Source organism: Narcine bancroftii, chromosome 1 (assembly GCF_036971445.1).
Source record: "Narcine bancroftii isolate sNarBan1 chromosome 1, sNarBan1.hap1, whole genome shotgun sequence".
Lineage (NCBI taxonomy): Eukaryota > Metazoa > Chordata > Chondrichthyes > Torpediniformes > Narcinidae > Narcine > Narcine bancroftii.
Window position 1 is genome coordinate 299,677,270 of NC_091469.1, and position 19,945 is coordinate 299,697,214.

A 19,945-nucleotide genomic window follows, 5' to 3' on the forward strand; every position below is an offset into this window, starting at 1 on the left:
GAAATGGGGATAGGACTGAGGTGGAGGATCAGTCATGAGTGGTGAGGCAGAATTGAAGGCCTGGATGGCCTGGTGCTGTTCCTATTTCTTACTTTTTTTTAATGGAATGCTTGGCAGGTTGAGGCACAAACTATGGTAAAGTATGATCTCTCCCAGATGACTCTTTAGGAAACAGTTCCAGTCTCAAAGCACTAGTGTAGAAATACAAGATCACTTCCTACTGTGATAAACAAATGTCTGTTGGAGCATAGCATACTCAAGGAAATTCAATTGAAAATGAACATGACTAAGGAGCAAAAGATGTGGAGAGTTCAAATGTTTTGGAGGTTTAGCATGAAACACGTAGCAGCCTCAATGTTTCTGCTCTGTGAAGCTGAAACAGACTGAAAGAACCAAATAGATGATTGCACAAAATGATGGAAAATACCAATCTTGGGCAGATGAAAATTCCAAATGCAGGAGATCTAGATACAGGGGGGGAAAAAAGACCTGACATAATGTAGTGAATTCATCAGTAATAAACTAAAGAAAAAAATAGGCTAACTTCTCAAAACAAACTACACTTCTAGATATCTTTATGTTGGTTTAGAATTAGGCTGCAATCCAATGTACACTGTACACTTAAGCAACCACAAAAGTTTTTGCCTGCAGTTCAGATTTGTATTTGAAAGTTACAGACGAAAGAGTACGTGCCACAGAAATGTTGCTATATACTGAGATGAACGGTTAGCGTAGCTGTTAGCGCGACGTTATTACAGCACCAATTTAGCACTGTCTGTAAGGAGCTTGTACATTCTTCCCATGACATGCTTGGGTTTTCCCTGAATGCTCCGGTTTCCTCCCACCCTCCAAAACGTAAGGGGTTGTAGGTTAATTGGGTGTAATTGGCCAGCACAGGTTTCAATGGCTGGATTCTGCTTCTATCGTGTTATAAATCAAATTTTAAACTTTAACATTTAAAATGCTGATTTAGCTTAATTATTTTCAGTATTCTTGTTTGAAATGGCTTGGAGTTTTTTGTTTGGAATCCAATTACTTACAGCTGGTGTACACTGATTTAGTGGGACAAACAAATGTTATCCTATAAATATGTATCTTTTGTTTTCAGCTCTGAGCGACTTTTTAAAGTACTGTATATTTCAGATTATAAGACCAGTTGTGAAACCCAAAAAAACACAAAAAATGGGGGTTGACCTATACGGCGGATATACTTTAAAAATCTTAAATTCAGCTCAAAATCCAATCTGTGCTGATCCAGCATACAAGTCGACCCTTGAAAAACCAATTCGGCGTATAAGTCGACCTGAAAAACAAAAAAAGATGACTGCAACAGATTCATTGAAAACAACACAATTAGTACTCTTCAAAATTGCTATCATTGTCTGAAAACAATGACACATTTACAACCCTTCAAAATCACTCTCTCTATCATCGTCTGAAGCAAAGATAGCGGAAAGCACATCCATACTCTCACTGTTTAAACAGTCATCATATGGGTCCCAGTCTGTATCTGATGAGGTGGTTTCAGCTTCATTGTCAGTGTCCCACAATAAATCATCTTCTGTGCCATCAATTGCACAAGAAATATTCCACATTTTAAATGATCTTATCACAGTCTCTAACTTTGTCCCATGTCTTGAGCACAAAGTTACACAACATATCAAGTGATGCAGCATGCATTGCCCCGCCTTTTGTAAATGACTTTTCTGCACATGACATCCATGTATTCCATTCCTTGCGCACATAGTCTTTGAATGGCTTGTTCAAGCAGACGTCAAGAGGTTGCAATATAGACGTCAAACCACCCAGGATATCCTCCAAGTAAGTATTATGTAGTGCTAATCTACTTTTAGTGTTCTCAGTTAAGTGGCTACAAAACATATCTCAGACCAGTAAACTCCATTCTTTGCATAAACCGCCTGGCCACCTGTTTCACCCATTGTCTATCCATAGTTTTATACCATTTTCATCCATCTATCCTTTTTCATGAAAATGTACAAAAATACCTGCAGGAAATTTCATTTTCAGTTTAATTTTGCATTTGAAAATTACCATGGGTCTTAACTTGGTCCCGTTGGTCGTGCATGATAACATCACCATACCTGTACTTCTAGTTTGTACAGTTTTAACACCTTTCCATTCCACTGTTCTGTTGTCTATCAAAATTCATGGGAGTTTTGTCCACATTTCCGATATTTGCCAATCCAAACTGATGCTTCTGCTGGGTACGTGTAATAAACTAGTGACAGCTTACAACTTTATGATCAAGATCTTTTGGTAGTTTCTGTGCAATTTTTTGTTTTTTGCCGTAATACCAGAATTTTTCTGTTCAATGAAATTATTGCACCAGCTGACTATAGCCTCAAAATCATCACTGAGGTCTGGGTGTGACTTGGCCCACTGCAGTGCACATGTTCTCATTTTATTTTGGGTGACTGTAGCAATTTTGCCTCTGTTCATGTACCCATTCTGCAGCATGATTTTCCAACTCTGGCCAACAAGTGATGCTTTTTCTCCATGAACATTGCCTTTTTGGTATTTTTCTTAGTCTCTTCTTTCTTTCTCTAATCTCTTACCAACTTCTCACATCAAATTTTCTTGCAGCAGCCCAGTTGTTGGTTTTCTTGGCCATTTCTATCACTTTCTACGTAAAGCTCGCTTCACATTTTCATCGCATGTGGCATTGTGTCCATGGACACTCCATGATAGCAATCATCCCCAGCAGATCAATCTACACGATCTATGAGGGGTCGACATATACACCTGTTTACAGCCCATCTCAGGCATCACAGGGCACCTCAGGCAGCCAGAAAATGGGGGTTGACTTGTACACTGGATATACCATAAAACACTTAAAATGAGGTGGAAAAATACCCTGCAGGTATTTTTGTACATTTTCATGAAAAAGGATAGATGGATGAAAATGGTGTAAAACTATGGATAGACAATGGGTGGAAAAGGAAGAATGGAGTTTACTGGTCAACTTGTATGCCAAAATACACTGTATTTTTTTGTTCAAATATCCAATTGCAAAATTGTTCTTTTTAAAATGTAAACAAATGGTAATGTTTAATTTGCTCTTTCTTATATTTAAGTGAAAATCCATGTCAGCAGTCAGTTTTCTGGTCTCCTGCTGGCTTCATGTCACATGAGTAGTTTTCTAAATATGTTGAATTTGGAACCAATGCTGCTGGATTCAAATTCTGGCATTCATTTGAATTTAAGGTTTCAAGGTCTACAAGAAACATTTTTATGATAATTGAGGATTAATTTTATTCATATTTTAAGGGATGCATTTTACAAATGGAGGAACCATGAATCAGTGTTTATTTATTGATTGATTTAATGTTATTTGTGTTATTCAAAGATCAACTGGTTGCAGGTTAATTCAGTGTTGGGATTTCTGTGGGTTTGTTTAAATTAATTTTGCATATTTAGAAAATATTGTAATCTCATTGAGACTTACAAATAAGAGCATGGGAAAGTGAAAATGTGTTTGTTTACATGTAATGGGAATCCCAGATCATCAGGTTAATAGCTAAAATTGGTTAACTGAAGTTGGCTGACTCAGAATCTGAGTGTATATGCGTCGCATCTGCTGAGTTACAGCATATTTTAGGTGTGATTTTGGAAGGTATCTTTGGACAACCCCATTTGCAGTAATAGTAATCAATTCCTAATTTTATTGACCTATGCTGTTACTTCCGAGACATGTATCTTTGTATGTTTTTCATTTCAGAAAGTGGTGAGTGTGAACAATCCTCTCTTCCTCCCACTCATTCCACCTCGATCACAAGGCTTCACTGCTGTTGTGCTTACCTTTGACCGTGTCGAGAGTTTATTTAGAGTGATCACAGAGATTTCCAAAGTGCCTAGCCTGTCCAAGTTGCTGGTTGTATGGAACAATCAGAATAAGAGTCCCCCTGAAGGTAAGATGTCAATCTGGCGTCAGGACATGAAACATTTGATGGAAGGGGATAAAACCATAGAGTCTTATGATGTAAACAGATTGGGAGAAGTTCATTTGTATCGATAGACAAATAAAGTAGCTGTTTTGTTTTAATCCAAGCAATTTAATTTTAATTTGTTTACATGTGTGCATAGTGTACATTTTTTTTTACACTACCCATTAATGGTAATTCTGCTTTGCCCACAGTGAAAAGAATCTCAGGGTTGTATGTGATCTCATGTATGTACTCTGACAATAAACTGAAGTCTTAATCTATAAACTTCTTACCTTGTGAACTTGTTTGTTCACAGACTGTGAACAATTTTTCAATTTATCTTTGCAATTTTTTGCCTGTAAAGTCAGTCGAAACAGAATCATTTAGGGGATTGGATAGGAAAGTGGGAAAATATTTGCATGGCCAGAAGAAAGGAGTAGAAGAATGCAATTGATGGGATTGAATTGCTTATATTCACGTGTACCAATTTATCGTGAAAAATGCTGCCAAGTCAACTATTACAGCAGAAATAAATAAACAACAGTGTAGGAAGTAGTATGTCATATGGAGCAGGGTACAGAGAAAAGTACAGTTGAAAAAAGGGCAAAGGCATTTTTTTTTACCAGTGAGAGATCTGTTTTAAGAATCCAGTAACAGCAGGAAAGAAACTTTTCTTGAATCTGGAAGTTTTCAAGCACATCTGTCTTCTGCCTGATGAAAGGTAGTAGAAAGTGTGACTGAGGTGGGATGGATGTTCACAGCTTTCCAGAGGCAGTGGGAGATGCAGACAGAGTCGATGCAGGGCACATCAGTGAGATGGCCTGAGTGGTGTTTATAACTCTAGGCAGTTTCTTGCAGCCTTTAGTAGAGCAGTTCTCGTTCCAACCTGTGATGCGTCAGGATTCTTTCTGTGCTGCCTCTATAAAGGTTGGTAGGAGACCTCAGAGAATTGCCAAATTTCCTCATGCTTCTAAGAGAGTAAAATCTGTATGCTTAGTTGTAACATCGCCATGGTTGGACCAGGATAGATTGTTGGTGATATTTACTCCGAAGAACTTGAAGCTCTCCCCTAGATACTCCTCAGCACAGTTGATCCCTACAAAAATGTCTGCTCTCTTCTGTTTGCTGAAGTTTCCTGAATGTAAAGTTTTTTGTTTTTTGCTTCCATAACAAATTTAATGGAAAGTGATTGCTTCTCGAGAATAATTTTTCAGCTGTTGTAACCCGAATACAACATAAAATGCAGTCAAGGCCTTCTCAGATACTGATATCTTTCATGAAGAGGCATGTTTGTGAGCTGGAGGTTGTGAAGATAAGAAAATGAGTTCCACCTGGTTGTAATATCTGCAGTTAGCTTCACTGAATTTTTTTTTGTTTCATTTTAAACCTCAATTACTGCTGGTAATCACACTTTTTGGTAAGGATTTGTAATTTATGGCCAATTTAGCTCCAGAATTTATTGAAGGTTTAGCCATAAAACCTACTGAAGTATACATATCCCGATAATTTGTGGTGTTCTAGCTGATAAGGAGCATAGTTTTGTATAATTGCCTTCCATATTAAAAGTGCTTCTGTTCTTTTTTTTAAGAAGGAAACTGCAGCTTTGTGAAATGTGCTAGGTTATAAGCTTGCATCCGAGCAAAAATTAGTAGGATTTGGCCTTTTCCCCATAATCCTCAATTTCCCCAATGTGCAGAAATCTAACTCTGATTTAAATATATGTAACTACAGTAAAATCCCTGGTATCCAGCACCTACGGGGATTGGTAGATGCTAGATAAGTAAATTTCCTGGTTGTTTGAGACTGCGTATTACGTGAAGGGAGAACCAACAGTGAGGCACGCCAATTTTAAATAAGCATATTTTTTTACCCATTTATTTTTTTGCCAGTTGCTTGAATTCTGAATAATAGGGATTTTACTGTTCGGAGCATCTACTGCTTCCTTGGGCAGAGAAATCCACTGATTCACGACTCTCTGGGAAAAGCATTTCTTCCTCATGTCCGTCCTAAATCTACTCACCCGAATCTTGAGACTATGCCCCCTAGTTCTCATGTCACTGACTAATGGAAACAGCTTTCTTGCCTTTATCACATCTATCCTTTTCATGGTTGTACCTGTTTCCATGAGATCCCACTCATTATTATGAATTTCAACAGATCTTGTCCCAGAGGACTCGAGCTCTGCTCAGAGGTTAACCCTCTCATCTCTGGAATAAACCTGTGAAAGTTCTGTGCACCACTTCCAAAACTATTACAAGGAGGCAAGAACTACACACAGTTCTCTGGTACACTCTACAGTTGCAACAGCACCTCTGCTCTTAAATTCAATTCTTCTAGAAATGAGGGCCAATGTTCCATTTGCCTTCTTGATTACCTGTGGCACCAACAAACCCAGCTTTTGCAATTCATGCACAAGCACTCTCAAATTTCTCAGCACAACAGCATGCTGCAGTCTTTCACCATTTAAAATAATAATCTATTTTCCTTCCAAAGTGGATGATCTTGCATTCAAGAACATCTTCCAAACCCTTGTCCATTCATTTAACCTTTCTTGTTGTTAAAGATCATCTGGAGAAAATGCTTGCATAATGATTGAATTTCTCATACAAATGAAGGGTACAATAGTTCAATCTAAAACTAGTGTATTATGCCTAAACAACAGAGACTACAACAGGATGGAGGAGGAATTGGCTCATATAGACTGGGATTATCAGCTACCTGGTGGGACAGTTGAGGAACAGTGGAAGACTTTCAAAGAGATTTTTCACAGTGTTCAACAAAAGTATATGCCAGTTAAAAGCAAGGACCACAAGGGTGGGGAGAGCCAGTCTTGGATAACTAATGTAATAAACTAAACATCAAACTAAACACTTGTGTATCCAAAGTTGCCAAGAGTAGTGGAAACTGGAAGATTGGGAAACTTGAAAAAGCAACCAAGGCAGAAAGTTGGGATAAATAGGCATTTCTCGGATTGGAATCAGTAGTGATTAGAGTGCCACAGGGGTCAGTGCTGGGCCAGTAATTTTTCCCAATACATTTTAACAATTTGAAAGAAGGAACCAAGTGTAGTGTATCAAAGTTCGCTGATGATACTAAATTGAGTGGAAAAACAAATTTTGCAGAGAGCTGCCAGACCTGCCCCTCCTGCAACCAAGTTTCACTAATGGCCACCATGTCATAATTCCATGTGCCAATCCATGCTCTAAAATCGTCTGCCTTTCCTACAATACTCCTTGCTACCCCATCTCTTTTCCTTCCTGCCCATCCTTATGAATTACCTGATATTTAATTCCCAGTCATCTCTACCCTGAAACCATGTTTCTGTGATGGCCACTAAATCCTACCCCCTTCTTCTGATTTCTGCCCCAAGTTCACTGACCTTTTTGCGAATACTACAGGTATCTGGCTAACATGCCCTCACATTCATTGTCCTTTCAGAATCTTCTTGTCTTTTGCATTTGATTTTTCTGAACACCACTCTTTTCTCTTTTCTAACTTTTGACTTGGTCTCTGCATTGTTTCCTCTTGTCTTTCTAGCATGGATTCCCATCCTCCTGCCATGTTAATATAAACCTTCTCCAACAGCACAAGCAAATAATTCCCTGAGGACAATGATGCAAGTTAATTTCTGCATAGATGAACATTTCAAAACATCACTGAATTTTACTGGAACATTACATTAATTATTTAGGTTTTATTTGTTTGTATCGCAGCCTATATTAATACAGTATGAAACAAAACTTCAGTTCTGGTATTTCCACCCTCCTCTCTCATAAACCAAAACAAACTCTGCATTTCAAAATTAAACCACCTCTCTGACAAAAATGGTGAGAGATATATGCCCAAGCTTAATGTATTGACAATGGTGGAATCATTGTTTAACAACAAATTGACCTGGAAGCAAAAAGAAGAAAAAAACATGTTTGTCCATGAACTCTGAACCATTGAGCACTACAGCAGAGAAACAGGCCTTTTTGGCCCTTCTAGTCTGTGCCAAACCATTTTTTTGTCTGATCCCACTGACTTGCACCCAATCCTTAGCCCTCTATACTCATCCCATTCATGTACCTGTCCAAATTGTTCTTAAATGTTAAAATTGAGCCTGCATTCATCACCTCAGCTGGCAGCTCATTCCACATTCCTACCACTCTCTGTGTGATGCGCTTTCCCTTCATGTTCCCACTAAATTTTTCTCCTTTCACTTTTAACCCATGTCCACTGGTTTGTATCTCACCTACCCTAGGTGGAAAAAACCCATCGACATTTTTTGTCTAACCCTCATAATTTTAAATATGCTGGAACAAATCTCTCCTCATTCTTATACGCTCCAGGGAATAAAGTCCTAACCTATTTAACTTTTCCCTTTAACTCTGTTCCTGAAGTCCGGGCCACATCCTAGTAAATCTGCTCTGCACTCTTTCAACCTTATTGATATCTTTCCTATAGTTAGGTGACCAAAACTGCATTCAACACTCAAAATTTGGCTTATACCTCTTTTTGTATTCTATTGAACCTATCAGATTATGTCCCTGAGCAAAATTGTAGATTGTATGTTTCAAATCTGGCTTGTTGTGACATGAAGAAAAATTACATTTGTGTATGATTGATGTTTAAAAAAGAAAAAAATACCAAATTCCTTGAATGCCCACATGTCCTAATCAAGAGGAACTTTCCACCTGTATGTAGTCCGCTATATTCCTAGGACTGAAAGTTCTGCTTACTCTCACCTCTCTCCAGTCCAACTCCAGCATGTGTTCTGGTCTGCAAAGGAGAATTCTGATTGGCGTTTCTCACCACTAAAAGCTTCAGACAGTTCCCAGGTTCAGTGGATGTTTGGGAGGTTATGAGACTTGCTTCTTTTATTCTTTCTCTGCATCCACTTGGTACTGCAGAGAAGTTCTTCCCAATCCATGAATTTTTTTAAAAATCAGCAAAGATAGAGCCTGTAAAGCAAAAGATTCATAAAGGTAACCTTGCATTTTTTTTTAACTCAGTGATGTCAGTTTACTATTACTAGTGCAAATGGGAGAGCTGTTTTCAGGAAATGCACACGTTCTCTCCTCCATAAGCTTTTTCCACAAATTTCCTTGATCTTCTAAATTTCTTTTTTTGATTTCAGATTGTTATGCCTCTTTTTCAGGAATGCAAGGTGGGGAATGTAGTGGAAAGGGTGCCACCAATTAAAATCAACATGATTTGGGGTTCATTAGAGTTCTTTGTAGGTTTAACTGTCAGAATAGATAATGGCAGCAGACCATAAGGCTCTGGGAACCAAGCCAGAAGAATACCGCCCCCCCCCGCCTCCCACCCCGCTACTGAGAAGGAGAAGGTCGTCAATGAACCAGTGAGGCACTCAGACACCAAAGACAGGATCGGGAGAACCAACTATGGGAACCAGGATTTGTGAGAGTGACATTGGCGAGATGGCTCCCAAAGGTGCCTCAAGTCTCAACAGCTTCCTAATTGTATTGAAGGTTTGGAGCTCACTGCATGGATTCACTGCTAGAATAAACAGGAGGCAAATCCACACACACTCAGTACCTCTAAAAGGTCTCTCTTTTGCTTCTCTTTCTCTTAGAAGGGGCACTGGGCTAGTGATAGCTCTTTGTGTGCCTTTACGGCCAAAATTAGTTAACAAATTTTCTGATGATAAAGGAATCTTGAAGTTTAGACTGATTCATTGACAAAGTAGAGAATAGAGGCACTTCAGATTCTGGGGCCTCAGCTAATAGCTCTATGGATTAATGATTTTTGAGAGGACAATGTTATTGCATTGATAATTTGCTGATGAGACAAATTTAGGTTGGAAGGTGTTTATAAATAAAAACACAAAGCGTGCAAAGGAATATAATTGAACGTGCAAAACCATGGCAGATCATGTGAAATACGAAGAAATTTGATGGAGAGAATGAAACCAAAATATTATTTGGGTAGTGCAAAAGCATTTGAGTTTTTTTGCAGAGTTATCTTGGTTTCTTGTTAGCCCTCTTGTACAGCAAGTATTTAGAAAGGCAAATGGAATGTTGCAAAGTAGATAGAGTACAATAGTAGAGAACATTTGATACATTTCTGCAAGACTTTGGTGAGACAACAGCTGAAGCGCAGCATACAACTGTTGTATATTTAACCGAGGGCATACTTAGATGGAGGAAGATTTTTTTTCACTGACAGTATTGTCAATCTTTGAATCTCTGAACTCCTGAAAACTACAGAGGCTTGATCACCTCATGTATTTGAGGTTAAAATAGGTTTTTTGCTGTGAGAAGAATCATGGGCTACGTAGATGTGGCCCACATTGGATTCAGCCCTGAGCAATGTCACCTACTCAAGTCCCATTCCTTTATGTTCTTGCTGACTGCTTGGTTTTCAGATCACTCAATAATAGCTATAGACAGTAACTCACATAGGAGAAGATGATATCTACAACAGAATGCCCTCTGAATTGTTTTAGGCATGCTTTAAGATGAACAGAAAATGGCATCACTTTCCTACTAATTTGATAATCAAGATATTAATCTTTCTATGACAGTCAAACTGTTAATTGGCAACCTAATGCCAAACAATGATAAGGCCATTATAAGTAGGATCACAAACAAGCCATGCAGCCCATTAAACCTGCTCCACCATTCATAGGTGATCCTAAAGTTCAAACCCGCTTTCCTCTTAACTCTTGATTGTCTTGCAGATTAGAAATACATCTCACCCTTAAATATTGCCAAGGACCCTTACCCACAGCTGTCTGTGGCACAGCATTCAACAAAGACCTTCATCTTGGTCAAAAAGTAGGACCTGCCTTCTTCTGAGATCATGCCATGTTGTCTGGGCTCTCCTATGCTCAGAATATAACATGTTTCAGTAAATTTGCCTCTCCTAAACTCCATTGAGTAGAGTCCCATCATCATGAGACAATCTCTTCAAATACCAGATCACCCTACAGCCGCAAATTAAATAATTTCTCTCCTTCAATAAGGGAATCAAGTAACTTGTAGAGCTGCAGCTTAATGCTTCAATACCCATGAAATAAGAGCCAATATTCCATACATAAAGATTTAACCTTTGTGCTGAAATTTTCTGCAGATTTTTCATTTAAAGCATACTCTGTGCTTTTGGATCTCGTATCAAAAAAGGACAATTTCATATTCCCATTGCTATACTCTTGTCATTTTTTTTTTTGCCACGTATTTGATCTATTACTATCTCTCTGTTAACTTAGCCTCCTTGCAACATGCTTTCCCCTTATTTTTGCATCATTTGCAAGTTTGGCTCCTGTATATTTTCTTGCTTCCACCAAATCATTAATATATATCGTGCCCTGATCCCTGTGGTATTTCATTGATCAGATGTTTGCCAACATGCAAGTGACCTCCTCATTCCTATTTGCTGTTTTGGCATGTTAACCAATCATATAAGGATATTAATATGTTAATTTCAAACCCATAGACTCTTATTTTGTGACAAACTTTTATGCCTTCTGAAAGTCCAAATATAATACATCTTCTAGTTCCCCTCTATCTACTCTAGTAGTAACTTCATCAAACAAACATTCCAAATTTGTCAGATGTGATTTCCCTTTTGCAAAGCATTTGTGACCGATGGACTGCCTTTACGCTTCCCTCCTGTTTTGTATAGGGCTGTCATGTTGGCATATTTCCATTCCTGTGACATTTCTTCAGATTATAAGGATTCTTAGAAGATTATAAGTCCATTCGTTCAGTGGCCGTTGGTTTGGAATTGTAGGTTGCAAGACATTTGGGACAAGTAGTTTTAACCTCATTGGTTTGTCAAAGACAACTTCAATACTGATGGTGTTTAATTCCACTATAACTTTTTTCAGTACTAATTAAATGTTTGTTTCATCTTCTACCATGCAAAATATCCTAGGCTATTTCCCCAGGACCCCCAGACGACCAATGCTCACCTTGACTTCCTTTTTATATTATTAACTAAACATTTATTGTTTACTTTTCAATTTCTTGCTTGTCTATCCTCAAAGTTGATTTTCTCTCATTTTGTCTTCCTTTGCTACATTTTGAATTTATTTTGCTCTTTGGGTCTAATACTGATTTTTTTCCTCCTTGGTCATTTTTGCTTTCAATATAATTAATATTATGCAGCATGAGTATATTTCCCTACAAGTGTAATGAAAAGTAAGATAAGACAGAATTTAAAATAGCAAAGTGAAAATCCAGCATATTGGGGAATGTTAGAAAACTTGGGAAAATAAACACAATGTTGAAGAGGGAAAGGGAATCTAGAAAAACTGCAATAACTAAAGGAAAATATTTTTTCTGAATTGAACTGGGCAAAAGAAGGTGGCAAAGTGAAATTATTTCACAGAAATAAATCTAGAATTCTCTTCCCACATTTCCCACATCTATAATTCTCCCTAACCTCAAAATGTGGTGTGTACATTGGATTGAAACTTCGAGAGTAAAATAGTTAAAGGGTGGATTTTGGAACAAAGCAACTTTAAAAGATGCACATTACTATTCTCTCTATTATCTAATGAGTGGTAGAGCAAGCTTGAGTGAATGGTGCAAAAACAAACTGCTGGAGGAGCTCAGTGGGTCAGAAGAATCTATGGAAGGAAATGGACGTTTCCGGTTGAGAGCTTTCATCTGGCAAATGGAAAAACTACATGAAAATGTTTATGGGTTTAGTGTTTAAAGAACAGTTTATTGACCAGGCAGTCAATTAAAATATGATGTTTTGGTGAAATGTGATCTAGTTTTGATATTCTACATTCAACGTTGAAACAGTCTGCCAGAATTTAGTAGAAATGCAGAAATAAGGAAATGACTAAATATCATGTGTGGCCAATTTTTGTTTAAAGGATATCTTGGATTTCATATTATTGTATTTATTCAAATGATTATTTTGGGAATGAAATATAAAACCTGTCTTATACTTCTCAAATAGCTACTTTTTTTGCTGCCATCCAATCATCAAAAATGATTAGTGGAGCAAGCAAATAAGAGGGCAATTATTGCACAACGTCTACAAGAAAGATTGCCCAAAAAAAAGAACTGCCAACAAGTCAAAACACTTGTAGAATCTGCAATATTTTTGCATTAATATTTTTGCATAGTTATTGGTGCTTCATACATGAATAGACATTCATAGATTTTTAATTCTATCTTAGATTCCAATGATAGTGTAATTACACTTCTTTTGTGGACATCTGATCATTTCCAGGAGCTGCATAAAATTATTCATTAAGATTAGTGTCATTTGAGTTTTCCCTCTTTCCTATTTCTAGATTTTTACTGCTCTGACTAGAACTGTGGCAAACTTCAAACCCAATAAAACTAAAGCTGTAAGAGGCCTCTCAGCTGCAAGCTGCAGAAAATGTTGGTGAAATCTGAGTTCCATCTGCAACATTCAGAAAAAGACAGGGGTTAAATGAAAACCAACAAGGATTTTTTTTCCATGCTATTTAGCAAAAATATCTTGTTGCGAGAATGGCCTGATGAGGTATATGTACATGTGTTTTATAGAGTTTTCAAAAGCATCGACCGTACCATCACAAGTGTAATGAACAAATTTCACATTGATCTAATGTAGCAACCAAGAGGCTGCAGCTAGGACAGCACATATCCACTTTGTGAAGCAATTCCCTTTCACACAAAAGGATGTGAAGAAAAACATTAGTATTTGAACAGTTTCATATCTAACAGCAGATAGCCCAGACTCTAGGTTTTAGCAATAATCCTTAGTACACATGCCGCAGCACGTCATCAGCCAGAAGATGTAATGGTGAAATGAGTTTTATGATTTGCCCAAAATATATTATTCCAACTCAGTGAACAATCCATGACTGTGCTGTCAACTGGTGTACTCTAACATCTGTTTGTTCTTAAATGTGGTGAATCTACATAAAGGATTAATGGGGTAAAGCTATTCCTGAAGACCATAATAGAGTGTTTCATTATTTATATTTGATGTTATCGTCTGTAAATTAGTGCTGTTCAATTAAGTTTGCATTAGATATCTATAAAAATGCATTAATTGGAATGATGTTAGCCACAATGTACCTTTTGGCTTCTGTAAATTTTTTGATTGGTGACCTTTATTTAATCTGGTTAAAAGTCAAGTTTATCAACATTAATCTCTGGAGTGGGAGGACAAATGGAGAAAAAATGTTCAGTGTGCAAAATGAAGAAAAAAAAAACATATATTGTAGAAAGAGTCAAATTTGTTCATCTAAACAGATTGCAGCCTGCTGTCCTCTGCCCAGGTCATTGGTAAAATATCTTTGCGTAAGCTTTTACACATGGTCCCCAGGCAATGAGCCCCTTGCAGGAAGTGAGCCCAGAACTTGAAGGTCTGCATCTTCACAGTAGTTGCCCACTTGTTTCCACACCGAAGAAATGCAATCACTTCAGAATTTTTTTTTTAAATTTTACGTTGGCTGTTAAGTCTGGACATTGAAGCAAGGTTCAACTTGCAGTCTAAAGTTATTCAGTTAAACATACAGAGGTCGGGGTGTTGCGTATGAACTCTGAATGTGTGCGGATAACTAATTTGTTTTATATTTATATGGGAAACTTCAGCGACAATTTTAATTTATTCCTTTTTAGAGTCGACGTGGCCCAAGATTGTTGTACCACTCAAAGTTGTAAGGACTAAAGAAAACAAACTGAGCAATAGATTTTTTCCTTACGATGAAATTGAAACTGAAGCTGTTCTGGCAATTGACGATGATATCATCATGTTGACATCAGATGAATTGCAGTTTGGTTATGAGGTACGTCTTTACATTCCATCTAGTAACTTAGCTCCGACGCAGAGATAAAATAAAATCAATGGAAATATTTTTTGAAAACTCAAAATCAATGTGCATGGGAATATTTCTCTCAGTGTAAATGTTCATACACAGATAGGGAGAGGAAAAGTTACTTGTAATGACATGGGACTTGAAAAATATTGATTTATTTTTTTAGATTTTACAAGAGACAAATTACAAAGAATTGATTCATGTGGCTTACATGAGTATGTTTGTGCAATGCGAGTTTTACCAGCTTTGCAAGTGTTTAAATGTAGAACATAGAACAGTACAACACAGGAACAGTCTCTTGGGCCCACATATCTATGCTGAAAATTGTAAGAATCAAATAAAACTCTGCTCCTTGCAGTTGATAGATATCCCTCCATCTCTTTCATATTAGTTTGTTAATCTAGAAGCCTCTTGAAAGCTAATACTGTATCGTCTTTCACCACTACCCTTGCCATCCTGTTCCAGGCACCTGCCCACTCTCTGTGTAAAATGTTTGCCCCTTGCTTCTCCCTTTAACTTCCTACCCTTCACCTTAAATGCATATCCTCTAATTTGTGACACTGCCACCTTGAAGAAAATAGTACGTTTGTCCACCTGGCAATGTCTCATGATTTAATAAACCTCTCTCAAAACCTTCAACCTCTTTTGCTCCTCAGGTAACAACTCAGGTTTGCCTTATCTTCCCCCCCCCCCCCCCCACCCACCCAATAACTCAGACCCTTGAAACCAGGGAGCATGCTGATAAACCACTTCTGTACCCTTGCCAAAGCCTCCACGTCCTTTGTGTAATGGGGTGACCGGAATTACACACAGCATTTCAAGGGTGACCTAACCAGAGTTTTGCATAGCTGCAGCATAGCTTCCTTACTTTTATACTCAACTCCTTGACTACCAAGCATACCATTCACCTTCTTTACCATCCTATCTACTTGCATGACCACTTTCAATGAGCTATACACTTAGACCCCCAGATACCTCTACATATCAATACCCTGCCCTGCTATAAGCTGTTTACATTGTTCTTACATTTCACCCTGTAAAATGCAATATTACTTGTTCAGATTAAAGTCCATCTGCTATTTCTCTGCCCGTATCTGTAAATGATCTATATCCTGCTGCATTCTTTCATAGCCCTGTACACTGTCTAGAACTCCACCAAACTTTGTTACATCTGCACACTTCTCCTACTTTTTCATCCAGGTCATTTATATATACCACAAACATCAGGAGTCCCAATATTGATCCTTGCAGACACCATGATGCAAAAAAAAACCTATTATCACTAACCTAAAGGGAAACACACATATCTATCCCTGTATACACCTATCCCTTCCCCATAAAGTGAAAGCAGCACTGGAAGAATACAGCTGCAAAATCTCTGCAGTGCACAGATGGCCAGAAACAATACTTTAGAGATGTTTCTACAGTTTCACTCTGGCTTTCCAATTGATAACAAGGCAATTTCTTCTTTTGAGGAAGTTGTGCAAGGGAATAAAAGAAAATTAAGTGCAACAGCATAAAGAAGTGTTGAATATGGAGAGAGAAAGCTCAATTTTGAATAAAATTGTATTTCACTTGATTCACAATGTAATCTGAAGCTCCACCGATCACTAGAAATTAATTCAGCTATAGCCAGACACAATCCAGTATCTAAAATAGTTGCAGGCTTCCACATTCTAAATGAATGATGATTTCACTAAACTAATGAGCAATTATCCTTCAAGCTCACTGCAAATCAATTTAATTGGACAAAACCTGACAGGGTTATGGCACAGGATTTTCAAGGAAAATGGAAAGTTTTCATTTTTAAATGATGGTGAATTAGAACTATGAAATTTGGTGAAATAACTCTTTTAAGCATTTAATTTGCTTTCTAAAGAAATGAGTGAATCACATTTTTAAGAAAATCCTCGGTTCTGTGTAATAACTTAAGTTAGGATAAAAGACCAATTCAGAGATGAGGGAATTAATAAGCAGAATGGTAGAGAGAGAAATAGGAAATGAAAATGAACTGTGGTGCAATGGGGCAATAGAAAGGAAGTATGGAACAGACAAATTTCACTGAAGGATCTGTTCCATGCTGAATAACTCAAGACGACGCAAAGAGGACAGTAATTGAAGAGGAGAGAAGGTACATAATCTGAAAGACAACTGAAAGAGGTATTTCAAGAACAATAGCAAAGAGGACATCTCATTGTCATACCTCTGTCATTTTGAAAGTACTGCAAAGTCAACTAATTGTAAGGTATGGAGAGCATGTGGAAATCCTTGTCTTTAATGAGTGCAGCAAGCAATTTTCCTGTTCTTTTCATTATTCAGGCTTTAAAGTTTCATTTGTAAATCGCAATTTTATGTTGACATCACTTACAGGACACCTGACAACTATTTTATGTTTCTTAAGGAGCTATAATTTTCAACCAGATAGCATTCTGTTGAAATGCTGCAGCATTAATTTTATTATGATATTTTATTTTGTGATATGTCACTCAGATTTATTTGGAGAGAAAACAGAAGTCTTAGTTACATTTATTGTATATGTTTTAGTGATTTACGGAGTTGGAATATTAAGCTGTTTCAAATCAGAAGGAGTAGGAAGGAGTGCCTTCTTAGATGAATAATAGCTCTATTACTTTTCAAAAGAGGAAAGAATTTAATTGAATCCAACATGAAGATGATACTTATTGCCAAAATGTTAAACAGAATTTCTTAATGAAAAGCTGCAGAAATGCATTTTAAATGTCATAATTTTAAATGCAGGATCTTGGCACTAGTTATATGTGGTTTTCATTTCAAAATTGATAGTAATTGTTTTACCCTGTTGCATTTTGTGTTTAATTGAAATATTAGACAATACTGCAGTCTTGTTAAGTAAAATGAGGACTTCTACATAAATCTAAAAAGCGAAAAAAACTTAATCATTAAAAATAATGGTTCCAGTCTGAAACATTGCGCTTTCTTTCCTACCGTGATGCAGATCATCCAGCAGTTCAGTTTCAACCTTTACTGTTTTATTTTAGTTGGTATAATATGGCCAGCAGTATTTGGCACACAAATGAGAGAAAAGCTGCCAGTTGTGTTTCTTTATACTTAACAAAAAGCTACTCATTAATCTTGTCATAAAATTAAATAGAATGCAAAGAAATGTATCAAAATCTATTGGTTGCATTCCTTACAGGATGTATCAGTTTTCTCTCTGATAAAGTAAGATAGTTAGATGGTGTTAATATATTTGACTGATAATAAATGTCGTTTGCATCATATTCTTTATATGCTCATTTGTTTTAGCAAGGTAATGCTTTGTGCCTATTTCAGTGACTTTCTGCAGCTTGACTCACAAAGATATTACATTAGTATTAATCTTGTTCCATCTACATCATGTCTTTGAATTATTTTTGGAAACTGCTTTGAATTATCTGACTGATCAACATTGATTATTAAGTTACAAAGTTTTGTGATGGATCAATGGAGTTAAAGCAGAAGAATTGCAGGCTTGATCGCCAGACATGCCTAAATGACATCTCTCTAAATTTCTATCAATGAGGCAGTTTATGGTATTAATAATAGATGAGTTTCACTCACTCAGTTGTAAGAATTTGTGTCCTGCCTTCAAGGTCAACTTGGAAAGTGGATCAAGGAATGATAGATGGAATTTAACTTGGACATGAGAGAGTGTTGTGTTTTGAGAAGTTAAACAAGGGCAAAATTTGCACAGTAAATGGCAGGGCCCTGGAGAGTGTTATAAAACAGAGTGACCTAGGGATAGACATATATACTGTTGAAGGGTTTTAACCTGAAACGTCGACAATTATTTTCTACCCCATTGATGCTGTTGACCCACTTTAGTTCCTCCAGTCTTTTGCCCCAGATTCCAGCATCTGCAGTCTTTCTTATCTGCAAGTTACCCAAAAGTGGTATTGCCGATAGATATGGTGGTGAAGAAGGTTGCCTTTGTCAGTCAGGGCATTCAATACAAGAGTTTGGAAATCATGTTACAACTGGTACAATAAATCTGAAATCTGACACTGCCCAAGGCATGAGAGTATTGTGTGCAGTTCTTGTTGTTACTAGGGCTGGAAAGGGTGGTGAAAAGATTCACAAGAAGATTACTGGCACAGGAGAGCTTGAGTTATAAGGAGGGACTGGATTTCCTGTAGATTTTTACCCTGTGGTGATCTTCAGGAAGTATTTAAAATCATAAGGGGCATTCTTAAGATGAATGGTTGCAGTCCTCGTCCAATGATAGGGGAGTCTAAAACTAAAAGGAATAAATTTAAATTGGATTTAAAGGGAACCTGAGTGGCATCTGTCCCACACAGAGGGTGGTGGGTATGTCAAACAAGCTGTTAGAGGAAGTGGCAGAGTCAGGTACAAGTACAATTATCAGACATTTAAACGGGTACATAGATAGGAAATCTTTAGAGGGTGACGGGGCAAAAATAGACAGGACTAGCTCTGGTTAGCAACTCGATCAGTATGAACAAGTTGAGCCACACAGACTCCAGTTCAAACCATTGGCAATCCAAACTCCAGATCCAAATGCCGATATGATCAGGAGGCCTTCAGCCTTTCGTGGGTCCTTTTTGCCGGATCTGGTACCAGTTCACATGAACCAGTCACCTGCAGCCTGTGTGGATCCTTCGACCTCAAGTCACCAGTAACCTGCAGCCTATATGGGTCCTTCAACTGCAAGTTTCCAACAGCTCGCAGCTAGTGTGTGTCCTTCAGCTGCTGAGCCCCTTGCTGGTCACCTCCTGTAGGGTCATCTCCTCAACAGATGAGTGTTCTCTCCATTTCTGGTGCCCTGCAATGGTCCGTTGCTCCTCCAGAGTCTGCAACTCCTCATGGTTCACAAAGGTGTGGCCGTCTTGGGCGCAGACCCAGTGGTTGCAGGATATTTTTTTTTAAAAACAGATGACTCCTTTAACAGGCTGTTTAAAACCTGTATGGAGCCGTCGGCAGTAGGACCCTGTGGAGCAGTGCTGTTTTCTCCATTCCCTGCTCTCCTGCATCATAAGTTTATTGTCGTAAACATTGTACAATGTACATATATACCAAAGTTCTTTCACGCTGCAGCCGGGCAAGTGCTTCATGATTTTAAAAAATCAATAGTATATTTTAATTTTTTAAATGATAATAAATGCAAAACATAGAGCCATAGAATATTACAGCAGAGAAACAGGCCCTTTGGCCCTTCTAGTCTACAAACCATTTTTACCTAGTCCTA

General features: G+C 37.7%; 1 protein-coding gene across 6 annotated transcripts in view; it reads left to right on the forward strand.

The window, feature by feature from the left end:
- The window catches only part of ext2 (exostosin glycosyltransferase 2), a 154,612-nt gene that overhangs the window by 95,183 nt on the left and 39,484 nt on the right, over nucleotides 1-19,945 (forward strand). For all 6 annotated transcript variants that reach the window (XM_069905395.1, XM_069905385.1, XM_069905361.1 and 3 more), the window contains 2 exons: nucleotides 3,740-3,929; nucleotides 14,525-14,691. In XM_069905395.1, coding sequence (XP_069761496.1) covers nucleotides 3,740-3,929; nucleotides 14,525-14,691 — 357 coding nt within the window. The remainder of the gene's footprint in view (nucleotides 1-3,739; nucleotides 3,930-14,524; nucleotides 14,692-19,945) is intronic.